The sequence below is a fragment of the Drosophila simulans genome, chromosome 3L (assembly GCF_016746395.2).
Source record: "Drosophila simulans strain w501 chromosome 3L, Prin_Dsim_3.1, whole genome shotgun sequence".
NCBI lineage: Eukaryota > Metazoa > Arthropoda > Insecta > Diptera > Drosophilidae > Drosophila > Drosophila simulans.
The window spans coordinates 9,534,217-9,555,325 of NC_052522.2; the positions used below are offsets into that span (position 1 = coordinate 9,534,217).

The window sequence follows — 21,109 nt, forward strand, 5'->3', positions numbered from 1 at the left end:
TGTGAAATGCCTCCAAATCAAACAAACACACACGCTAGTTTATCTTTCTCTATTGATAGGTACTTTCTATAACTTTAATAGTGGTTTACATACAGTATGCGTTATATAATATCGGTTAATTACTTGACGATTATTGTGCTCTTGGAGAAAAAATATTCTGTTTTGCTCTTATCAATGTTGCTTCTCTTAAGCGAGATTGGTTTAGACATATTGTACAAATTATGGGAATATTGAAACAAGAAAAACTCACTAGCTTACTCTAAAACTTAGGCGAAAACAAGTAACAATGGAAAATTAACTAGGATCTACTTTAGATTATACATATGCAAAGAGTATATAGCCCTTGTGCTAATGGGTATTATTCCGTTTGGAGGCTCTTGAAAATGCTCAGATTGGCGGTTATTAAATGTATGTATGTTTTTATCTGGCTAACAAAGTTTCATTTGGAAGCCAAAACTAAGCCAGCAGAAAGACGATTAAATTTAAGTTTAACATTATATTGAAGCAATGGACATACACATAGTACATATATGGAGATATTTAAAGTACGTATGCTTAATACGAAAATATTTTACTAAACTGCTTTTCCGGGGCTCTTCTCTTGGCTAAGATGCAAATACATTGGCGCTTACAATAATCAAGATCTTGTACTAGGTCTATTTTCACAATCATGAATTCTGTGTTTCCATGTGGAGCGCCAGTCAGAAGACAAATTAGTTGTGGGTTCGATAACTGAAAACTGGTATCCAAATCAGACTATAGTTACGGTTGGGCTTGTCATCTTGTTGCTGTTGTACAACGGCTGATAATGGGCACTCGATCCGTTCTTAACACTCTGACAGCCATTGGGATAGCGCATCTTGACCACATTGGCATTTTGGGCCAACAAGGATGTTGATGAGGTGGAGGACGACGACGATGATGATGACGAGCATAGCGAACCGGTTGATGACTTGCTCTGCAGCGGCAGTGCCTCGCCGATCAGCGTAATCCTCACCGGCTTGGAGGCGTTGCCATGCGGCGTGGGCGTGGTCGTTGTGGTATCCCAGCCGATGGAGGAGCGTCGCGTGGCATCGGGAAATGCCGCCGCCAGCTGCTGATTGTAGTTGGTCAGCGTGGTGGAGATAATGGTGTGCCGGCGGGTCTGGCTGGGAGCTGGACAGGATTTCTCCGGCTGCTGCTGCTGCTGGAGCTGCTCATGCTGGTGGTGGTTGCTCTGGTGATGACGGATTATCGTGGTGGCTGCCAGCGTGGAATCGTGCAAGTGGAGCATCGGAAAGTGCGTGGTATAACTGGTATATTCGGGCTTACTTCTGCGGACAGAGAGATGAGGATTAGTGGGCAGTTCCAGGATAATAGTTTACTTTCTAGAGAGGAACCATTAGCTTTTTGTCCATGCCAAAAAAGATTAGTAATGTTGAGAAGATGGGAAGGAAACCTATTTGAACTGATTTAAATTGTTTACTAATTTTAATACAAGTTTTATTTTAATATTTAGAAATATCTGTACTTGGATTTAATAAAAGATATAGTTGCTAAAAGGTTGTTTTTTATTTCAACTTTTTAATTGGAATTTTAAATAAATCTAGACTGCTTTGGTTTAAATTTACAAAAAATCCCGTTTTGGGGGAACAACTGTGTTTACTTATGATTCATGATTCATTATGATTCATGACTCATCTGAATCATCGAGGTTACATTTTTCTTTCGACCCATCCCATCTTCTCGACGTGTGGTTTATTTATTTTTTAGTTTGCATTACCTTGGGACTCTATTTAATTGCCGCATGCAATTAAAACGTTTCACAAACAGTGTTAAATTTTCAGTGACAAATTAGTAACGTTCTTAAAGCTAAGCTTAGTAACTCGGTTATCTTAGATAGATTAAAGCTTAGTTGGGTATCATTTGATGGTAGTTAGTGGATGCTTTTGGGCATTGGGTTAGTTTCTCAAGTGCACGAATTACAATTATCTATACAGTTGTAGCTTAGGTGTAGTATACATATAAGATTGATGGCACACAGCACAATGATGGCTAGGATGAAATCACAAAATAGTACCTGTTGCTCCCCAAATTGTAGTCTAAATAGCGTAATGGTTAGAGTGGAAAGAGTTGTTTGTTTCAGTGTATATGTTTGTACATTCCATGGGAGCATTGCGAGTGGGAAAGAAAGAAATTTTCAGATGGGTTAATCGGGGCGAGATCTGGTCTATTGTTAGTTAGAGTTGAACAAAATGGCAATACCGCCTCCTGTTGCTGCCACGTTCGATGTTGCAGATTTGCAGCTTTCAGCTGCAGCTACTGCAGAATCGGCCCTAATTAGACTGCTCCAATTGCAATTTGCTGCCATTAACGTCAAGAGCCGCAAAAAGTGGCCAACTGATTTGCATGCCAGCGGAGCGTGAAGCCAGCCGAAACCGATTCCAGCAGCAACTAGCAACTTGCAACGGCAGCTTGCAACTTGCAACACCAACTGACCAGCAGCAACTACACACAAAAAATCAAACTAAATTGATTTTAACTTCTTCAAAAATAAAAACAAAAATATTTAAGTTAATAGAATAAAATATAATTGCACTGGAAATCAAATAAAATAAGTATCTTTATCTTTTAATGGCAGTAGATGCTTGTAGATCGTTGAACATTTATAGTTAACAGTTTTAAGATTTATCAATACATTTTTCATTTGCTTTGCTGCTTAGCCCATTCAAAGTTAACATTATTAAATATTACTTTCTTTTGTTTATTAAATAATAACTAGATGTTATTTGACTTCTTTCAACTTTTCCCCAAGTGCACTTGCAACATTAACGAGCAGCAATAGGCGGCAGTGTTTTGTATTAGTTTTGTTAGTTTGCGGCCACACAGCTGCGGTTGATGAAAAGCCCCCGAAAATTACAAGTATTATACCAAATAACCGAAACACAATAAAATGCAGTAACGAAATAATAGCGAAACAGGTAAATAATGCAGTAAGTACATATATGGCCGAAATCGAAATTGAAACATGAAAGTTTGCCTACCTGGACAAACCCTCCGCACCAATGGCAAGTGGTCGTGTCTGTGAAAGTGGAATCGGAATTGGAATTGAAATTGAAGTTGAAATTGAATTCGTAATTGTAGTTGCAATTGACGATAGCCTTCGGTTAGTCAATGTTGTGCAAACACATATGATATGTATGGATATATTACACGGTGGCGTTGGCCAAACTTACCCGCTCCGTTTGGGTGGCCATGCTGATGAGCTCCTTGGCCTGATCCCCGCCAGATCCAGGTCCATGCGAAGCCTTCTGCCTCTTCTCGGCCTCCAGTTGCTCGATGAGATCGCGCTGCAGGCGAATGGTGCGATCACGATCGTCCACTTGACCCTGGAGGAGCAGGCGATTGGACAGGGGGATTGGATTGGGAGGTAAGATGGAGAGGCAAAGATCAGTAAATGTCAGTTCACTCTTGTGGAGCGAGCCATGAAAGGTCACTAGTGGTTATACGTATCTAAGCCAGAGAGTGTGAAAATCATATCTATATATATATATATGTATATGCAGGTTGGCAAAATGCTAACTTGGCTTAGTTTTTGGCTTTGAAGACTGTCATGCTTTCATTAATTTAAATAAGAGCTTCTTCTTTTGGTTTACTCAGAAGCCAATTGGTTTTTCTCAATCAAAGCATATAGTTAAACTAAACAGCTATTAACAATGTATATAAAGGAGTGTACTATTCAAATTAGCAGATTAAACCTTTAAAACATTCTATTTTGAACATTTTAAATACTTTTTTCTGCTCCTTTGATACTAGAAAGAAAGATCTTTTCATTTAAAGGAATTTTGTATGATCTGTGTTCGGTATCAAGTAAAAGTGCAATATCAACACGAAACTATGACTGTATTTATATAAAATGTATATGTTGTATTTGAAGATAGATATACAATAAGCATGGTTATAGTATTCTCATGATTGGATATGTAACATGCTACACGGAGTAAGATTCCGTGTATCTAATAAACATTAAAGAACAACAGCGAGATAGTAAAAATGCGATAGAAAATTCTTGTCCTGCTTCGAATCGTATCGATATCCATCGGATCAGATCGGATCGATTTGTGAGACCCAGTTTTCGTGTTCCCCCGGCTTAACGAGCAAACGAAATGCAAAAAACGTGCAAATACCTGAAGGTAAACCACCTGTCTACGTAGATCCGATAGCTCCTGTAGCGGATCCTCCGTCGTGGACGAGGTCAGACTGGCCAGATCGATGTCATTCAGTTGCTTGCTATCCAATCCGCAGGCGGCGAACAGCTGGACGTTGTCGTTCTCGAAGGGATTGAGCGTTTCCGTCTGGGGAGAGGCAATGAAAACCAGTAGGTTACTTTCCACTCATCACTAATCCTCCCACGCAAAAATTGCCTGGGGCACAATTAAATGGAGTCAGCGACGTACCAGCTTTAAATCAAAATCTGGCTCCTTTTGGGGCTTTGGAGTGCAAGTGAATGGTGAGTGTGGATGATTATGATGGGTGTGCCATGGAAATGTGCGGAAAAGAAAAGTGCAATTTAAAGGAAAAATTATGAATGTACCTAAGCTAACTAATTTAGATATAATAACTTAAAGATGATATCTGTATCTACAGGAAGTCAGGAAAGATTGAAACTTAAAGATGATTTCTGTATCTAAATGAAAGTCAGGAAAGATTGAAACTTAAAGATGTTATCTATATCTACATAAATTCAGGAACATTTAAAATTTATTAAAATTATTATGGCTCATTGAACAGATTTTAATAAATCTTAGACATAAATTTTGAAAAAACTAAACTCATAAACTTATGTTTAAATTAACATTTGAAAGTTGACATACTGGCATAATTTCAAGATTTTCTGTTATCATGTTGAGTGAAGTTTATTGTTTCTCCCCATTTGTTTAGCAGGTTAATCTTAATTAATGTTAATTCATAGCCCCAACTTACCTCCTGGAGTATTCGCCGCAGTCGGAGCAGCTGCTTCTTGAACTGCAGCACATCCTGGATCATCGCATTGCGGAAGGACTTGTCATACAACATTAGATCGTCCGACGAGCTGTGCAGCTCTCCCCCGCACCTCTGGGTGGATGTACCGGACGCAGTGGCTCCACCACCTCCACCTCCACCTCCTGCTCCGCCACCCAATCCCAGATGCTGCTGCTGCAGGTGACGCTGACGGGGCAGGCTGGCCGTGGAACCCGACGAGGTCCTTGAGTTGGCCGTGCTGCGCTTCCTGGCCGCCGCCGAAGCTCCGCCGCTGTGGGATGACCTCAAGCTGTTATCCGAATCGTTGCCGGCGAGCTGTTGGTCCTGCAGACGGGAACGGTTCAGCAATCTGGTGGCACGCGCAGGCAATTGGGCGCTGAAAAGAAAGTATCATCGTTATTAATTAATTGAGCAGTAAAACCCATATCATAGTAATTATTTATAGGTAGTATCCAAAAGAGTGCCTGTGATATGTTTCGTGGGCCTGCGGCGCACTGCTGGCCATAAAGGTGGCATAGTGGTAGTGGATGTGTCGCTGCTTGATGGTCATGGGTGAGCTGGTCCGCTGCTGGCTGCCCAGGAATCGATTCTCCGACGTTTTCAGATCCGTCCGAACCCTTCGCACTCCACTGGGCGAGCACTTGCTGGCGGAGTCCGCCTCCGACATCGTCCAAGCAGACAAATCGAATATCTTTGGATTCTAGTGCCCCATGTTGTTACTCTCCGGGAATGACACAATCGCGACATGCGCAGACCACCAACAGCTGTGTGGAGACTTTGTAGACCAGACCACAATACACTTGGCAAAATCGGTATATAGTTCGATAAATCAAATACTATATGTACAATAGAACTAGCGGCTTAGTTTTGCTTCAAATTAAGAAAAATTCTTATGTAATTAATATTGTAATGCTTGCTATAGAATTGGTAACATTTATTCAATTAAATGCTTTGTTAGCAATTAATTTGTCAAGTGTAAGCTAAGTCTTGGGGGTGAGTTTTGCAATTATTTAGCCAGCTTCAATTAACGCGGTCGCAATGAAAGTGAAATGCCATTGATTAGGGCCTGGCCAAAGGAGTAATGCTCGGCTCCACAGTTGTCAATGGGTCATTAAGATGGTTTGGATCGCTGGGATGGGCAGGGGGGAATGGGGGATTGGGGGTCAGGTGGCGAGGTAACCTGCACGACATGAATGCTGGAAATAAATCCACAGACGCGGCTGCCTTTCAGCTGGTGAAAGTCAACTGTTGCGTGTTGCAGACGCCCAAAAAGTGCAGGGGGGACAAAGGGGGGATGGTGGGCAGCTCTTACACATGCGCAGTTTCAAAAATTTCACGGCATAATTTAAACAAACTGTTGAAAACGGTAACAAAAAGCCAAACAAAAGGAAAAATCATTCAAAATTGGTTAGCTCATTCGATTATACACGCTTGTACGAGTATGTGAGAAGGTTAATAGCTATACTGCCTTTAAAACCAGCAATTATAACGATATATTAGTTTGGTGGATCCATTACGACAATAAAAATTAATATGAGCATCCCACGGAATCTGTGAGACTTTCGTCTGCACTAACTTAATTAGCCGAGTTCACGTGGCTAACTGAAGATCCAAGAGTAATTGGCCCCCAGGGAACTGGCACAGCGCAATTTGAATATTTTGAATCGGTGAACTTTGTTTATGGCCACATTAAGATGATCGCGAATCGCACGAAATGGACTGTGAACAATTTTCAGCTCATCTGGAGCGGCGATGAAAGTGCGAAAGCATCTTTTATTGTTCCGGGGAGCCCTTCTATTTTCACCGCTAGATGTTGGGGTTTGTCGGCATTTTTTATGAAGGCTCTCAGCACTTTTTCATTTTAATTAAAAGCAAATTTCCCGCTGCGATGGTTTTGATTGCATCAGGCAAGATACTATATCAAATACTATCTAATTGAAAGGAAACCCATTTACATACATAATTCTAACTAAGTTTTATGACTTTTATTTAATAGTTATGCCACAATTGCTTAGTGGCCTAATGCCATTAGTTTGCGTAAATTAAACAAACTTTAAATGCCAATAGCTGTTGTAGCTAATAAACAGTTTCGGTACATTTGCAAAATCAAGCAAGAGTTCAAATGGACTCACTCGTGTGTTTCCAAACAAAAAAGCAATTAAAGTGTACATTATGTCCAAATCATAAAACACACAAAATACACTTTCCAAAATCCCACACACACCAGCCACTAAATTCCACATGTTTTGCGAGTTTCGCACGCCAACTTTATGCGGTTTTTGTACTACGAGTATGAATATGAATATGAATGCAGAATTGAGGTCTGAAGAGATTCACCGAAATCAAAACAATACGAGTACTTTGCACAACTCAATTCAGCGAAACTCCACAGGCGGCACTGCCGGATATTTCGAACTCTAAACAAAAAAGAAAAAATAAAATAAAAACAAACCGATTGTCAGACGACAAAATGCCTGTCATTGCAACAAGTGCAGCAAATGGAGTTATATGTATGTCTATATAAGGAAATATCAACAGGGGAGCAGCGAAGGGGGTGTCTTTAACGATATATATAGACCATTAATCAACTGATTCATTTGCAGATATTGCCAATGCTGGCTTATTCAATCCAAGGAAGTTTGTTGGTAAATATAAAAATTAGGTTAGCAATTAAAGCTATAAATAAAATGTAAGATAATTATATAGTACCTTTGGTAGATCTTAAATACTTGTGCATTTTCAAGTAACTCACTTACCACGAAATTTGTAAATAAGATCTTGATAGCATTTCGTATACTACTTAATAACAGTACGTGCTGAACATTTGAGCACATAATTCTCTTTTCTAGCGATAAGGTCTTCCACAGAACTGAGCAGCGAACCCATGAAAAAAGCCCCATGGCTACGCACCTGCTTTTCAGCTACCTTTCTACACATTTAGTACAAATGTGCCTCATTTGTGGCTGCACACGCGCCACTGCCAACGGCAACTGTCGCTAACTTGGCTAACATGGCTAACTTGGCTCAGTTGGCTCACTTGGCTAGCTGCAACAGTTAACAGACGACATCCAACAATGACAAGTAATCATAATCATAGTCATATAGCGATCCACGGAGCTGAGGCGTTGACATGCACTACTCGAACTTCACTTCCCAACGGTACTTATCAATTTGTGCGGCAAAACGTCATTTGTCATAGAGTCGCAGACCTTTTGGAGCTGCACACAGATGGCATGGTATGGTATGGTATGGTACCCATCCTTATATACGTACATACACATAGGAAGGGGAAGTGGAAATGGAAAGGCAGCTTCATTAGAGGCCTGAAGAGGGAGGGCGCGAGCTGCCATCCACGCAAGTAATGGTAATGGCCATAAAAAAATAAAGAAATAACCAACATTCTCACACGACCGCCTCTGATGAGAATCCGGTGTGTATCTGCGCATGCGCAGGGTTCTCCGTTCCTCCACGCAGAGAAATACTAGATCTTGGTCGGAAGATTACCATTTAAGATCAGTTAAGGGGCTCCAAATGGACAGTTAGTCTATTTTTTAAAGTTTAACTCACGTATGCCTTCTTAAAAAGGTCAATACAGCTGATCTAATTTATTCTAATGACAATACTTTTGGGTAATATAACTTTCTTAGATAAAGCATCTATGAACTTGAATGCATTATCTTTAACATGTTCAATGGTATTGAATCCCCTGTTGTTCTTAGTATAACAATTCTAGTTATTTTTTTCAAGTGTGTGAGTCGAGGATGATGATCAACGATGGTTAAGATGGGGATATGCCCAGAGTGTGTGTTTGGGACTGGGGAATTTGGAGTTGGGGAGCACTTTCGAGGCAGACAGGTAGATAGGATGGTAGGCTGGAGCAGCAGCAGAGTTATCTGTATCTGTATTTGCACTCGATGGTATGTTATGTCCGTAGTTTGTGTGGCAAACATTCTGTTGAATTATGCATGGCGATGCGATGCGATGGAGATGGGAACCCGTACTCGTATCCGTAACCAAAACCTGAACGCGTCGCAAATGCAACTGAACTTGAAGTGGCTGGAAAGCCATAAAAGGGGGCACCTCGACCCCCGAAACCCCGCATCTTGCCACCTTTTTTTCTTCTTTATGTGCCTGATATCTGTAATTGTTACGTTTATGGCATCAAATTCCAAAAGATTTTCCAAACGTTGCCTGCATTTGCATGTGACACACTTTTTAGCCCCATTGTGTTGGGCCTACCCCTTCCCTACAGTTTTTGTTTTACTTTTTTTTTTTGCCCCTGGTTGCATATCGAATTACGCAAAGCTAAGAGCGGAAATCATCACCCACTTTGGCTACCACTTGGCTAAGGTTTCTGGGCTTTCGGTAGCTTCTGTATGCCTTGGTTAGCCCTGCCACATTCGTAAATACGTATTGTACTTCGGTTCTCAGCGACAGTTGAAATACAGTAACTGAAACCATCGTACTACACATATTGATATTGTTATATACTGGTAGATAATAATAATAATAAAATATAGGTGACAATTCAGTTGAACTTTTCCATGACTAGGAAATATGAAGACTTTGTTTGTTTAAGGTCATGATATGGGAGCTCCACCGTACCTCTTTTTTACTCACTCGAATCTGCGGGTCTAGGCCAAATGCCAAAAGTATCCCAGGCAAAACGCTCGTTTCATTGACACTTGTGCCCGCGGCGTGTCTTTTGTTATGAATGCTGGTTGTCTTTCGCTGGCGTCGGCGTTGGACCGCCTATATGTATCTGAATCTGCAGCTGAATCTGTATCTGTATCCGAGTCTGTAGCTTTGGATGGGTAGGCAGTAGATGTATCTGTGGCATGGAAGAGGCAACAGTGCGTATCACTGGAGGCGACGACTGCCTGCGGTCACTGGCTCTTGCTTTTGGTTATTATAGCTTTTTTTTTGATTTTTTGGTTTTGTTTCGGTTATTAACAACGCAATTAAATGGGTCTACGCAATAACTCCCACGCGCTTTTCGAACAACGGCTCTTGCACAATTTACCAATTTACAATTGCCTTTATTGGCGGCGCTTTTTCAAACCGATATTGCTGATGGAATGATATTGGATTACGAATATAATTTATTATTTCGCACAGCTGGCCGCACAGTACTCATAAACCGCACCGAACCGCACGCTTTGAGATCTTGTTTAATACTGGAGCCGAAATCGAAGTTGGAGCCACCGCTCAAGTGGCAATGGAGTGGTATTATATGGCAATGGAACGCGACAGTGGGCTGCAAGATTTCATGTCAGCTAAAGTACGTAATTTTCTTAAAAGGAAAATAACTCAAGGGGCTAAAGAGGAAGTCGCAACCAACAGTTTCCTGATCTTAGCAATTAAAGACAAATACAAATTGAGCCAAGTACTTTTAGCAGCTGAATGATATTGATAAAGCTATTTACTTGTAATTTCTTGTTATTTTACGCTATTTATTTTGATAAGGAAACATAAATCAATAATTTATCAGAACTTTTTACGAACTTTAATAATCAATAACATTTCTGTTATGAGCCCCACTGTAATTGTTTGCTGTTGTTACCAATGTTCCATTTTCCCACCGTTCCCGCCAGCAACAACAGCACCAGCAACATCAACTAGCAACATCGCCGCCTGCACTAGCAACATGAGCGAGTGTTAAGAATGTTGCTGGTGGGCCGAAAGAGTTGACCGTGTGGGTATAGGCCGCTTTTGTTAACGTTCTTAGAGTGTGTGGCACAGCCGTTAGACGCTGTTAGCTGAATGAAAAATGTAGAAAGAAAGGAAGGAGGCAGAGCAACAGCGGCATCAGCAGCCATAATATTTATGCGCCCGGTATCTCTAGATTGGGGATCACAATGAGGCTCTTGTTGCATCCGCGTGAGCGGATTAACTGAGAGGCCATAATAACTCAGATTGAGTGGGCTTATTCAGCACTTTGTTGGATGCTGGAAGGGCAGGGAGCAGGCGATGGAGGTAATGACTCATGCACTGGCCAAGCTGGTAAGCCAGTCTCAAGGTTAATCCACAAGTGCGGTTTTGCATGTGATTGGTTTGTTGTTTTTTTTTTATCTGCAAGTATCTGCAGCTGGCTACTTCGAAATTGGCCTTCTAATGTCTGCTGGAGACTGAAGTAAAAGGAAAGCCAATGTCCCGACGCAGGCTCATCTATTGGATCCATCGAGTGACAGGTTAAACCGCAACCACACATTTAGCCATGGCCAGCGGCGTTTTGCAGTTATTTGGCTGTTGGCTGCGAAACAGGTTCACATACACACACACACACATATTAGCCAGCCTTTTAGCCAGACAATTGATTTTTCCTAGCAATAAAGTTTTTCCCAACTTTTGGTTAGAGCCAGAAAACAACTCCATCGACGTGGATGTCGTGCCGTTGCCGGTTGTTGTTGCTGGAATTGCTGTTTGCTGTTGTGACTGTTGCGCTGGTTCGTTGCCATGACAAAAGAATGCGGCACTCGCCATCAAGTCTCTGGCCAAAGTCAAAATGTTATCTTAACTACGACCACGATTTGGCCAGAAAGCCAAGACCCAGTCTGGAGCTCCCATAGATGGAGACGGGAACGCCACACGGAGAACAAAAAGTTAACAATAGCTCTTTGAACTAAAAATAGCTGATTCGTTTAGCTTTGAATTGAAAACAATCTTAGACATTGGCATATAGTTTAAACTAACTAACTTTGGATTATTAAGAGAATAAAATTTAATAGAAGAAAAATATTAGAAGAAAAAGTTGTGCGTGGTATATAGAAGGTATGCATACAATGTATTAATGTATGTATTAATGCTTCGTGCATTGCAACAATATATATATTTTAATAAATTTAATATTTTTCCAGTGCAGTGAAATGGGAATGTGGTGATGGGGGGAGGCATAGACAATTGGAAATGCCAAGTGCCGTTGCCGTTTGGTCGCGTCTTTGGCTTTGGCTTCGCCCAGAATGCACCAGGCCCACGAAGAGTTGCAGTTGTTGCAGTTGCTGGCTGCAGCACTTTTTGGCCCATAAACATGCCCCAATGGATAGCCCCTTCTCTTTCTGGTAGCCGGCGCTAAAACACGGCAATTGGAACCGACAACGGTACGGGAACTGCAATGGGAATGTCGAGTGGATGGGGATGATGGAGACGCCAATGGAGCAGCGTAACCTTTGGCAACTTCAGCAAACATAAAGGCGAACCTGTGAGTTTCAACCTGTCCTTTTTCCCACTGATGTCTGTCTAATTTTGGGCTAATTTCAATTTCCATTTCGATTTCCATTTACCCTTAAAATAAAAGGGGGCAGTGCCCAAGGGGGGAATGGGGGATAAGGGCGTGCCATGCCAAAGCTGTGAGCTGGCCAAAGTAAATTGCATTTGATTAACCCCAGAGTGCCCTTTTGGCAAACAGAACCGAGTAGACAAACAGGCAAACACGTGGGATTCGCTCTCTGTTTGTTTTGGTCGTTAAATCAATGGTTGAATGTTTCTGGATTTGCATGTTAAATTACATTAACACCAGGTTGGATCAGGTGATTTAATGGTTACTATATTTTGAAAACTCTAGGCAGTTTCTACTTATATACTTGCCAATTTATTTAATTGCTATTATGGTATTTAAAACGAATAAAAGGTATTGTAAAATTTGGAATTATCTTTCATATTTCTTTAAATTTTGATTTAATTTAAATGCTACCCCGAAGTTAGTCGTATATCTCTGCATTTCTAGGGCTAACTTGAGTAATCACTTACCGGCCGGCAGAAATTTGTCGGGCAGCCAAAAAGAGAGAGGCAACCTGCGCTAAAAAAGGGGAGAGGCTGCTGATTGATTTGCAGCACCTCGAGTGAAATTGGGTTGGGAGGGGAGGAGGGGGAACTACCGGGAAAATGCACTTAATAATATTCCAACATTCGCTGGCCAACTGCCAACTGAAGAGCTAATAAAACCAAATCAAAGGCAATTCAAAGCGATACCGCCAGCGCATTTCTGACCCAATGCAGCCAATTCAATTAGCTTTGCATAGGAAGGGGAAAATGGAAATTATTCCAAAAAACTGAAATGCTTTTATCAGATACAAATTCAGTGTGGCAGGATTGGTTTCTGAGAGCGTGAAACCACATTTTCAGGTCAATTTGTAGTTCAGATACTGAGTTACGAGAGTTCATCTGACATACATATTATATGATATGAACTCTCGACCTTATTTCTCGAAATGGATCACTTCGAACATTTTATGCTGCACTTCAAGTTCGATTACTTCTTGAGTAATGGATATATAGATACCCAATATAGAACAATTCTAGCTATTAAACTTAAGTCAGAACTCACCTAATCCTCTCCCTTGGTCCTCCGCGCTGTCTCCTTCCTCGCAGCAAAGTATTGAGCTCCTTCATCACATCACTGCCCCTGCGCTCCAACTCGGATAGAAGTTCCGCCTCAGTTTCCGCCTGCATGGGATCGATTTCCTGACCACCAATCTTGTGAAGATCCGAGCCACTGCGACTGCGTCCCGTTGAATTGGCCATGTGATCGATGGAGTCCACGCTGCTGTTCATATCGAAGTCCATCATCAGGTCATCGGAGCAAATGGATTCGCAGGGCGATAGAGTATCCAAGGATTCGGCTCGATCCATAACTGCCTTTCGCACCGCTGCCGGAGTCCTCAAACTCAACTCGATGGCCTGCTGCAAGGCGGTACGTGCCTTCGACTGACTCTTCAAGGATCTCAGGGATCCTGTTTGCGTGTGGGTAAGGGTTTCCATCAATGTGGGCGTATCGGTGGCCACCTCATGGGCTTCACTGTTGCACAGCAGAGCTGGCTGATCGGCAATCTCATCATCTATGAGATTTCCACAATCCGAACCCAAAGAAAGGGAATGAGATGCATGAGTGGGAGTGCCGGGTGAAATGGGACTTCGTCCACCTGGAGGATCCAGATCCAGTTCGAGAACCGGTGAAATATCATCTATGTCGATGTCATCGATATCCTTCTGCTGACGCTCCTCATTGAGCTTGTGCTTTTGCAACTTGCCACCAGCCTCCTCGGAATCCTCGGTGCTGCTGACCAAACTATCTGTGGGCGATGTCTCATCGTCCAACAGGAGGCAACTACTACTGGCCAGAGCCAGCTCGGCAAACTTCGATTCATTAAGAGCATTGTTGAAGGAGCGGGGACGCGAGGTGCCTGCCTCCCGATTGTCCACCAGGTGGAGATTGAGCAGGGACTCCTGACCCACTTTGGGTGGAGTTTCCGTCATTGAAGCTGGTAAGGATTAAAAGTTATTCAAAAATAAAGCCTAGAACCAAACGAAACACTTACAGATTGTGCTAAACTGCATGTCGGTGTTGATCAGACTGATCTCATCCAGACCCAAGGACATGTCTTCCTCCTTGTCATTATCGCGCGGATTTTCGTGGGCGTGGGTGTCGCTACTGATGCTCATGCTCATGCTGCTGCAATCCTGGGCGGCCAGAGATTCACCCGCCTGGTGGCGCCAAGTGGAGGCCACTGACGATTGGCTCTGATGTTTGGCACTCTTTTCGGAGGTGGACGAGTCCAAGTAGAGTTTCTCTTCATCCACACTCTCGCTTTCATCGGAGCCGCTGGTCTTGGGTTTTTCCGATTCCTGCTGATCCTGGGACCCTGGAGTTTCCGCCTGGCGTCGCTCGTAAGACTCCCGACTCAACACCGTATTGGATCGCACCAAGCCCAGTAATGGCAGTGGAATACTCTGACTGCCATCAGTGGGTAACTTTGGCAATGCCAACGGTTCCACAAAGGAGTTGGACTCACTGGATGGCGGATCATCGGCATCGCGCACCTCGAATGTGTGCCGTCCACTCATCACCATCTTCAGGTTCCTTGGTCTGCTTCGACTCCGCTTGGAACCCACCGAGCTGCCCGAGCTGCTGTCCAAAGCCATGTCCATGCTGGCTATCCCAGAATCGGCGCTTATCTCCCTGCTTCCGGAGAATCCTCGTCGCGTGGAGTTATTCGTTAGCTGCTTCACGCTCTTCTGGTCAAGATGACGCGACTGTGGTTGGACATGGACTGAAGTCAAAGGATGTTGCCTGGAACTGGTCGAAATGTCCTTGGCCCTGGCACCTGTCGAATGGGCGGGCACGGGTGACTGCACACTGCTGCTGGGCGTGGTTGGTGTGGTGGCCGTCAAACTGATGGCCACCGGGTACTCCGGCCTGGGCAGGCTCACTGTCTGCAGGGTGAACTTGGCATAGCTGGCTGGAGTGGGTCGCGGTGTGGGGCGAACTCTGGAAAAGTACAGAAAATTGGTTTATTCTCATTACATAGGCTTCCAGTTACTTTTTTTTTGGTTTTCTAGAATCATTCAAATATATGAGGTATAATCCTGTATCCGGGTTACTCACATGACATTGGCATGCATGCTGGCCAGGTTGTTGTAGTTATATCTCGGCTGCACGGCTCTCGATCCCGTTCCCGATCCGGATCCGGAACCCGACGTTTCGTCCGCGATCTCGCCGAAGAACTGACGCCGCTGGTACTCGATGGTGGTGTTCTGATTCAGGTTGAACGTCAGCGTCTTGGGCTGGGCTATTTTGGGCTCCCCATCGCCGGATCGTCCGGCGTGTGCGCTCTTGGAGCGGCGTTTCACTGCGGGAAAATCGAATGTAGTTTCGTATTTGATTGGATGAAAGTTCTATTTTATTTTTGCAACCAGCAGATACTCACAATTGCTCACCAACACCGGACCATTCTCCGCTCCACGTCCATTATTATTGTTATTGTTGTTGTTGATGTTGTTCTGGGCATTGGCCATCGATTCCGATTCGGAATCTTCACTGGGCGCAGTGAAGCCTGCAGAGGAGGGGCGTGGCACCGCCCCACGATAACCGAAACGTCCGCCGGCCGCACCTGTCGCCAAAGTCCCAGCTTTCTGGACAGCGGCGGCGCCTACTTTCTCGAAGTGAATGGGAACAGCTGGTGCGAGGAAGAGGAGTAGAAAGGAGACGATTCCGATGAATTGTTGGCATGTCAACCCATTGTTAAATTGGCCAAGTTGTCGCCAAATTAAAAAACCATAATGCTTGGTAGCTTTTTTTTGGCATTTAACAAGGGCTTAGCTTCTACACTTTCCCCAATTAGAGAAAATAAACTAAATGCTCTTTTATGAAATAAGGGTGGCTAAGTCACACTGGTATTTAACCACCCGGTTAGTAAAATTTGCAATTATTATTACCAAGAAAATGGTGCGCGCCACCCACCTGCATTTCCGTTGTCATCCTTTGTGTCTGTGCGAGTTGCGCTTTTGTCGCCGCCTTCCAGGAGTTTCTTGAACTTCTTGGGCGTCCCATTGAGCTTTTTGCGGAAGCCAAAGGACATGGCGGTGCCTTTGGTGTGCACCGTCTGATTCTGTTCCATGGCCTCCGTGGGATTGCCATTACTATTTCCGTTGCCATTGTGCTGGCGGCGACCCGACTTGCTGCCCTGCTTCTTGCTCTCCGCCTGTCCCTGGGAACACGGAAAAAATGGAGGAGGCAAAGGGGTTAGAGGAAAAGCGATTAGGATGAAAGCGAAACACATTTGCAAATCGGGTCAGCACAGATGAGAGGCACATGGAAACAATGGAGCCTCGAGGACTTCCCTAACAAGAGACAACACACAATAGCATACACAACTATTAGCTAACTACATGAGTCACTCGGTTCTACGAACAATAACTACATATCTGCGAGATACTTTTCATGGAATCATGATTACTATCAATATGGTAGCCTATATACGAGATGTATTTGAATGGCTTGTATCGAGAAATACGAGAATTTACGCAGGATTCACTTAATTTAACTTGGTAATCAAATTTAACACAATAGTTATACGAAGACAGAAAGAAACTTTAACGAGATACTTTATCCGAAACAAGTAACTATCTATGAGATATTATTGCAATGTGTGTGCTGTTCTAAAAAGCCAGTTTTTCTACATAACTAATCTCCGAATGGCTATTCAAAATAGTATATTTTATTGGGGTACCATGATGACTGCCTCGACTTCCGCGTCGTTGGCTGCGTCCTCCTCGACTGATGATTTGTGAAGGTCCTGCTCGAGGAGTGCTTCCTTATCATCGATGTTCGGCTCTTTGTAGTCACAAAGTGCCTGCTCCTGATCCGAATTTTCCGCGCTCGGCTCGGCGACCCCCTCGTTCAGCTGCTGCGATGTGAGTTTCCCTAGTGAGACGACGACTGGGTTGTCGCATTCATCCATTTTGCGTGTTGTCGGCGAAGGAACTCGCTTTTCCGGCGAGCCTCCGTCCGTTTGCTGCGCCCCCGCGGAGTCGTCTTGATCCTGGTACAGTATAGGTCCACTCTAGGATGCACTGGTTCGGCTATGTTCATGACACGGCCGCCACGGCGCACAAATTACGCCATTTATAATTGCACTTGAGCCGCACACACAGATACACAGCGAGTACCTGCCAGTGGTACACCCACACGGGGGTCCTTGAAAATCCACACGGTTTGCTGGAAAAATCTTTCGCAGATTGCTCGCACTTTTCAACGCCTCACGTTATGCAAACGTTTTTCGCAATTATATGGCACGTTTCTGTTTGCAATTGTTTTCCTAATTTTGTTGTTAGTTTTGCTGTTTTATTTTTTTCCATATAGTTTTGCTGAGGTTTTTTCTGCTGCGGCAGAGTGGCGACGAATTTTCACTTGCGAAAGCACGGCAAACGGAAAATTGAATGGCGAGCTGAAAATTCTCACGGAGCAATTGGGTTTCCCTACGTTCTTGTGGTGGGTCTGGTCGTTATACTCTTTTCAGCTTGACCACAGGGGGAGAAAATGGAAAATAGACAGAGAGTCGGAGAGAGTTTCCCAGTGTTCGCTCATGCGCAGAAAAAGGAAAAACAAGTGGCTGTTCGCAGATAACGGTCGAAAATCGGGGGTGGCTTACTATAGCGCCACCTAGCGGCTGACATGCTGCTTAGTCGGGAACAGAACCAAAATTTTTTTGGAAATTTATGTACAATAGACTCTGTAATGACACTTTTACAATTCCTAAGATATTAAAACTTAGAAAACCAATACAAAACCAGTTCAAGATTGTTTAGAAAAATGTGTAGCTTAACCTTATATAGAAGAATCCTTTTCAGTACACAAATATGGTAATAATACAGCACATGTTATCCTTTTAGTGCATCTATATATGTCTTTAAATTTAATATTTTAAATTGTAACAATGTTGTTTAGGCTTGATTCTCCTTTCTTTCATACGTGTATTTAGTGAATCATGTAAAATTCAGGTGTAATAAGCCCCCTGAGACATTAGCGAAGTAAAATAAAATTTGGTTAAGGTCAATTGCTGATGGGAAGGAAGGGATAAAGTGCCTCGTTTAAGTATGAAAGATGATATGTGGCGAGGGGGCCATTTCTGACAGCCATTTCCTCCTCTCTCACCTACTAGCTTGTTTATGTTAAATTACCTTGTAATAAGCCTTGGGAGAAAAGGAATATGAATATGTAAGCCAAAAATTCGAAGGGAAAGGCGGTGGCAAGTGTTTCGAGAAAGTGAATCAAGGCCTTGGGTTGTTAAACCTAAATTTCCTTATTACATTGAGTTTTATATATGCATACAAAATGTAGTGACTCCTTATAATTGAGTTTGTTACATGTTTCGAAGTGACAGCATGTTTAGTCAGAAAATAGGTAGGTAAAGTTATATATTAAGCAGAACTTTTAGTTCTGAATATTTTCTTTACACTACAATTTGAGTTTGGATTTCGTTATGTTTATATTACAACATCCCACAGCAATCCTATTTCACTTTCGTCCCGAAACAATGGCTATCGAGACTGACAATAGTCTGGCAGCAGAATAGATTGTTGACCCACAATCGGTGGCACCACCTTTTCGCCAGACTCAACTTTTGCCGCCCGGAGCACGCAACTCATTGATGGTGCTTCGCCAGAAGCCTCAAGTGAGTTGTAAACATTTATCAATATTACTCACCAACGCCAGCCAGCCGTTGTTCTCGACGGGTAATTGAGGTTCTGGCCTGATTCGGGACTGATTCAGGATGTGGTTGGTCGCGGAGGTGGTGGCTGCATGCTCCTCGATGACCTGCAGCAGTTCGTGCAGCAGGAATTCCTGGCAAGTGGAGTACTCCGGTTCGCTGGCTGATGTCGCTGGTTCCGCTGGGGCGATGGCGGCATCATTGTAAAGGGACTCGATGTGCAACACGGCCTGCTCCAGCTCCTGCTCCCGCTGTTGCTGCTGCTCCGGTTGCCTTTGCCGGCTTATAGTGTAATAAAAGGGTTCCTCCTCCTGCTGGGAGGTTGGCCCGGCTGCAATGTATTCATTACTCCCTGTCAACCGTTGCCAGATTTTGTGTGCCTGGGCCAAATCTTCGTGGGACAGTGCGATTGTCAATACAGATTGATGATGCTGCGCGTCTGGGGATGCGAGTTCGTGGAGCGGAGCCGACTGCCGGGAGACACACTTGCCCATGGCATCTTTTGTGGTCTTGTGCTCCTCCTGCTTCGCGAAATTCTCCTTCTCTTCGAACTGCAAAAGAAAAAATAACAACAAAATATTACCAAAATGCGTCAGCGATTTGGGGCTTCTCAAGTCGTAATAACTTCTGTCATTTCCTTATCAAACTGACATTTGAATAATGAAAGACAATAGGTCTTGCTTAAATGGGCCAAAGATTGAAGTAAAATGTCAATCAAATCAATAGGAACCCTTTATGTTTTTGAAGTGTACGATTTAAAGGTTTATTATTATGTTATATTTTAGATGCTATATCTTTCCTTTATCTTTTCCTTTAAATTTCATGAAAATTCAATAAAAGACTTGGTTTTTTTTTCCACGTAGAAATGAGTTCATGAGAAGATTCAAATGAGTAGGTTGGTCATAAGAATCTCCCCGCACGGCATATTGATATGCTGTGAGCTTGTCTGGCTTGCGGTTGGCGTGCTGGTAATGATACACCTGTACCGCCAAGCCACCAAACACCCCCCACAACTGCCCCAACGAAACCCCAAACCCAATAACAAACCGGTGCCCCGAACACCAAACCCCTTGGGCTAGTCCATTGCCATTGCATTATGCCGCGCTGCACGTTTTTTATTAAATTTTATTAGAGTGCCGCACATGCACAACACGGACGAGTGGGAACGGACGAACCCCGGGATCCGGGATCCGGGCACGGGCCCAAACTTCTTTCATACCTCCGAATGCACTGTGCGAATGAGGGGAGTAAAACAGAGGGACGGCTAACAGAGGGAAAAGGCATACGTATTCACGCAAATGCAGGCAGCCTTTGGGAAAACTGAAGACCTGGGCTGCAAGCAGGGATCTCACCAAGCCCCTACCCCCTGGTTATCCTCTTCCTCGTGTTTATCCTGGTCCTCATCCTGGAGCTACTGCTCCGTAGCTTTATGGCGTATTTGCCGCATAACAAAATTTACACCCACCGGGAGCCGTCGACGCGTCGGTGCACTCAATGGGGCTGCCCTTTGTGCCTTTGGTCCTTCGCGCCGGATCGAGCCATATCCACTAGGTCGCCGGCTTCGCCACCACTCGATAACACCATTTGTTCAATAATGAATTTAAGCAGGAAATGCATTTTGCCAATGCCATCTGAGTGACAGGGCTTATTTGGTAGGTAAATATATTTTACGTGCGAATGGACTTCGCTTTCATGGCTTCGTCATAAAAGTAGTTCTTTAAGAAATCCATGACCAAAACAATCATCATCATCACGTGACTCGGGGGATATACTTATCCCGAGCGATGCTCTTTCTGAACTTTAAGTGCATTTACTCAAAGTCAATTTAAGTTTATTGTTTACTTAAACAGAATTTTTGAAACCTTATAATACAAAAGGTTTTACTGAATAGAAAAATTGAAGTGAAGTAGCCAAGAAGAATAGCCAAATAACATAAAAAAAAACTCAAAAGGAAAAAGAAAGATATTTGTTCGAAATCTTATCCTTTTTTACTTTAATGCCCCATTTGGTAGAGTATTCCATCTGCTGTGTTTAACAACATTTTTTAGTCGATCCAGCTGTGTTTATGCCTGCTTATGTCGTTTGGCTTACTTACATTTGCCACGGCTTTGTGCTGCATAAAT

General features: G+C 43.3%; 1 protein-coding gene across 13 annotated transcripts; it reads right to left on the bottom strand.

The window, feature by feature from the left end:
* Window positions 1–34: 34 nt before the first annotated feature.
* On the bottom strand, window positions 35–19,515 carry LOC6737484 (serine-rich adhesin for platelets). Of its 13 annotated transcripts, XM_039294284.2 has the most exons (14): window positions 18,983–19,515; window positions 16,238–16,484; window positions 15,705–15,953; window positions 15,383–15,626; window positions 14,316–15,265; window positions 13,325–14,258; window positions 4,963–5,377; window positions 4,437–4,469; window positions 4,167–4,334; window positions 3,216–3,368; window positions 3,024–3,061; window positions 2,060–2,081; window positions 1,763–1,771; window positions 1,181–1,313 (listed from the first exon to the last, which is right to left on the bottom strand). In XM_039294284.2, exons 1-14 carry the CDS (start codon window positions 19,478–19,480, stop codon window positions 1,308–1,310), a joined length of 3,966 nt encoding a protein of 1,321 aa, XP_039150218.1. In that variant the 5' UTR covers window positions 19,481–19,515; the 3' UTR covers window positions 1,181–1,307. The 13 variants fall into 13 exon arrangements, with proteins under 13 accessions (XP_039150210.1, XP_039150211.1, XP_039150214.1 ...); XM_039294285.2 differs by lacking the exon at window positions 1,763–1,771 and having other exon boundaries at window positions 1,176–1,313; XM_039294276.2 differs by lacking the exons at window positions 1,763–1,771; window positions 2,060–2,081 and having other exon boundaries at window positions 35–1,313; window positions 18,983–19,509.
* Window positions 19,516–21,109: the final 1,594 nt, after the last annotated feature.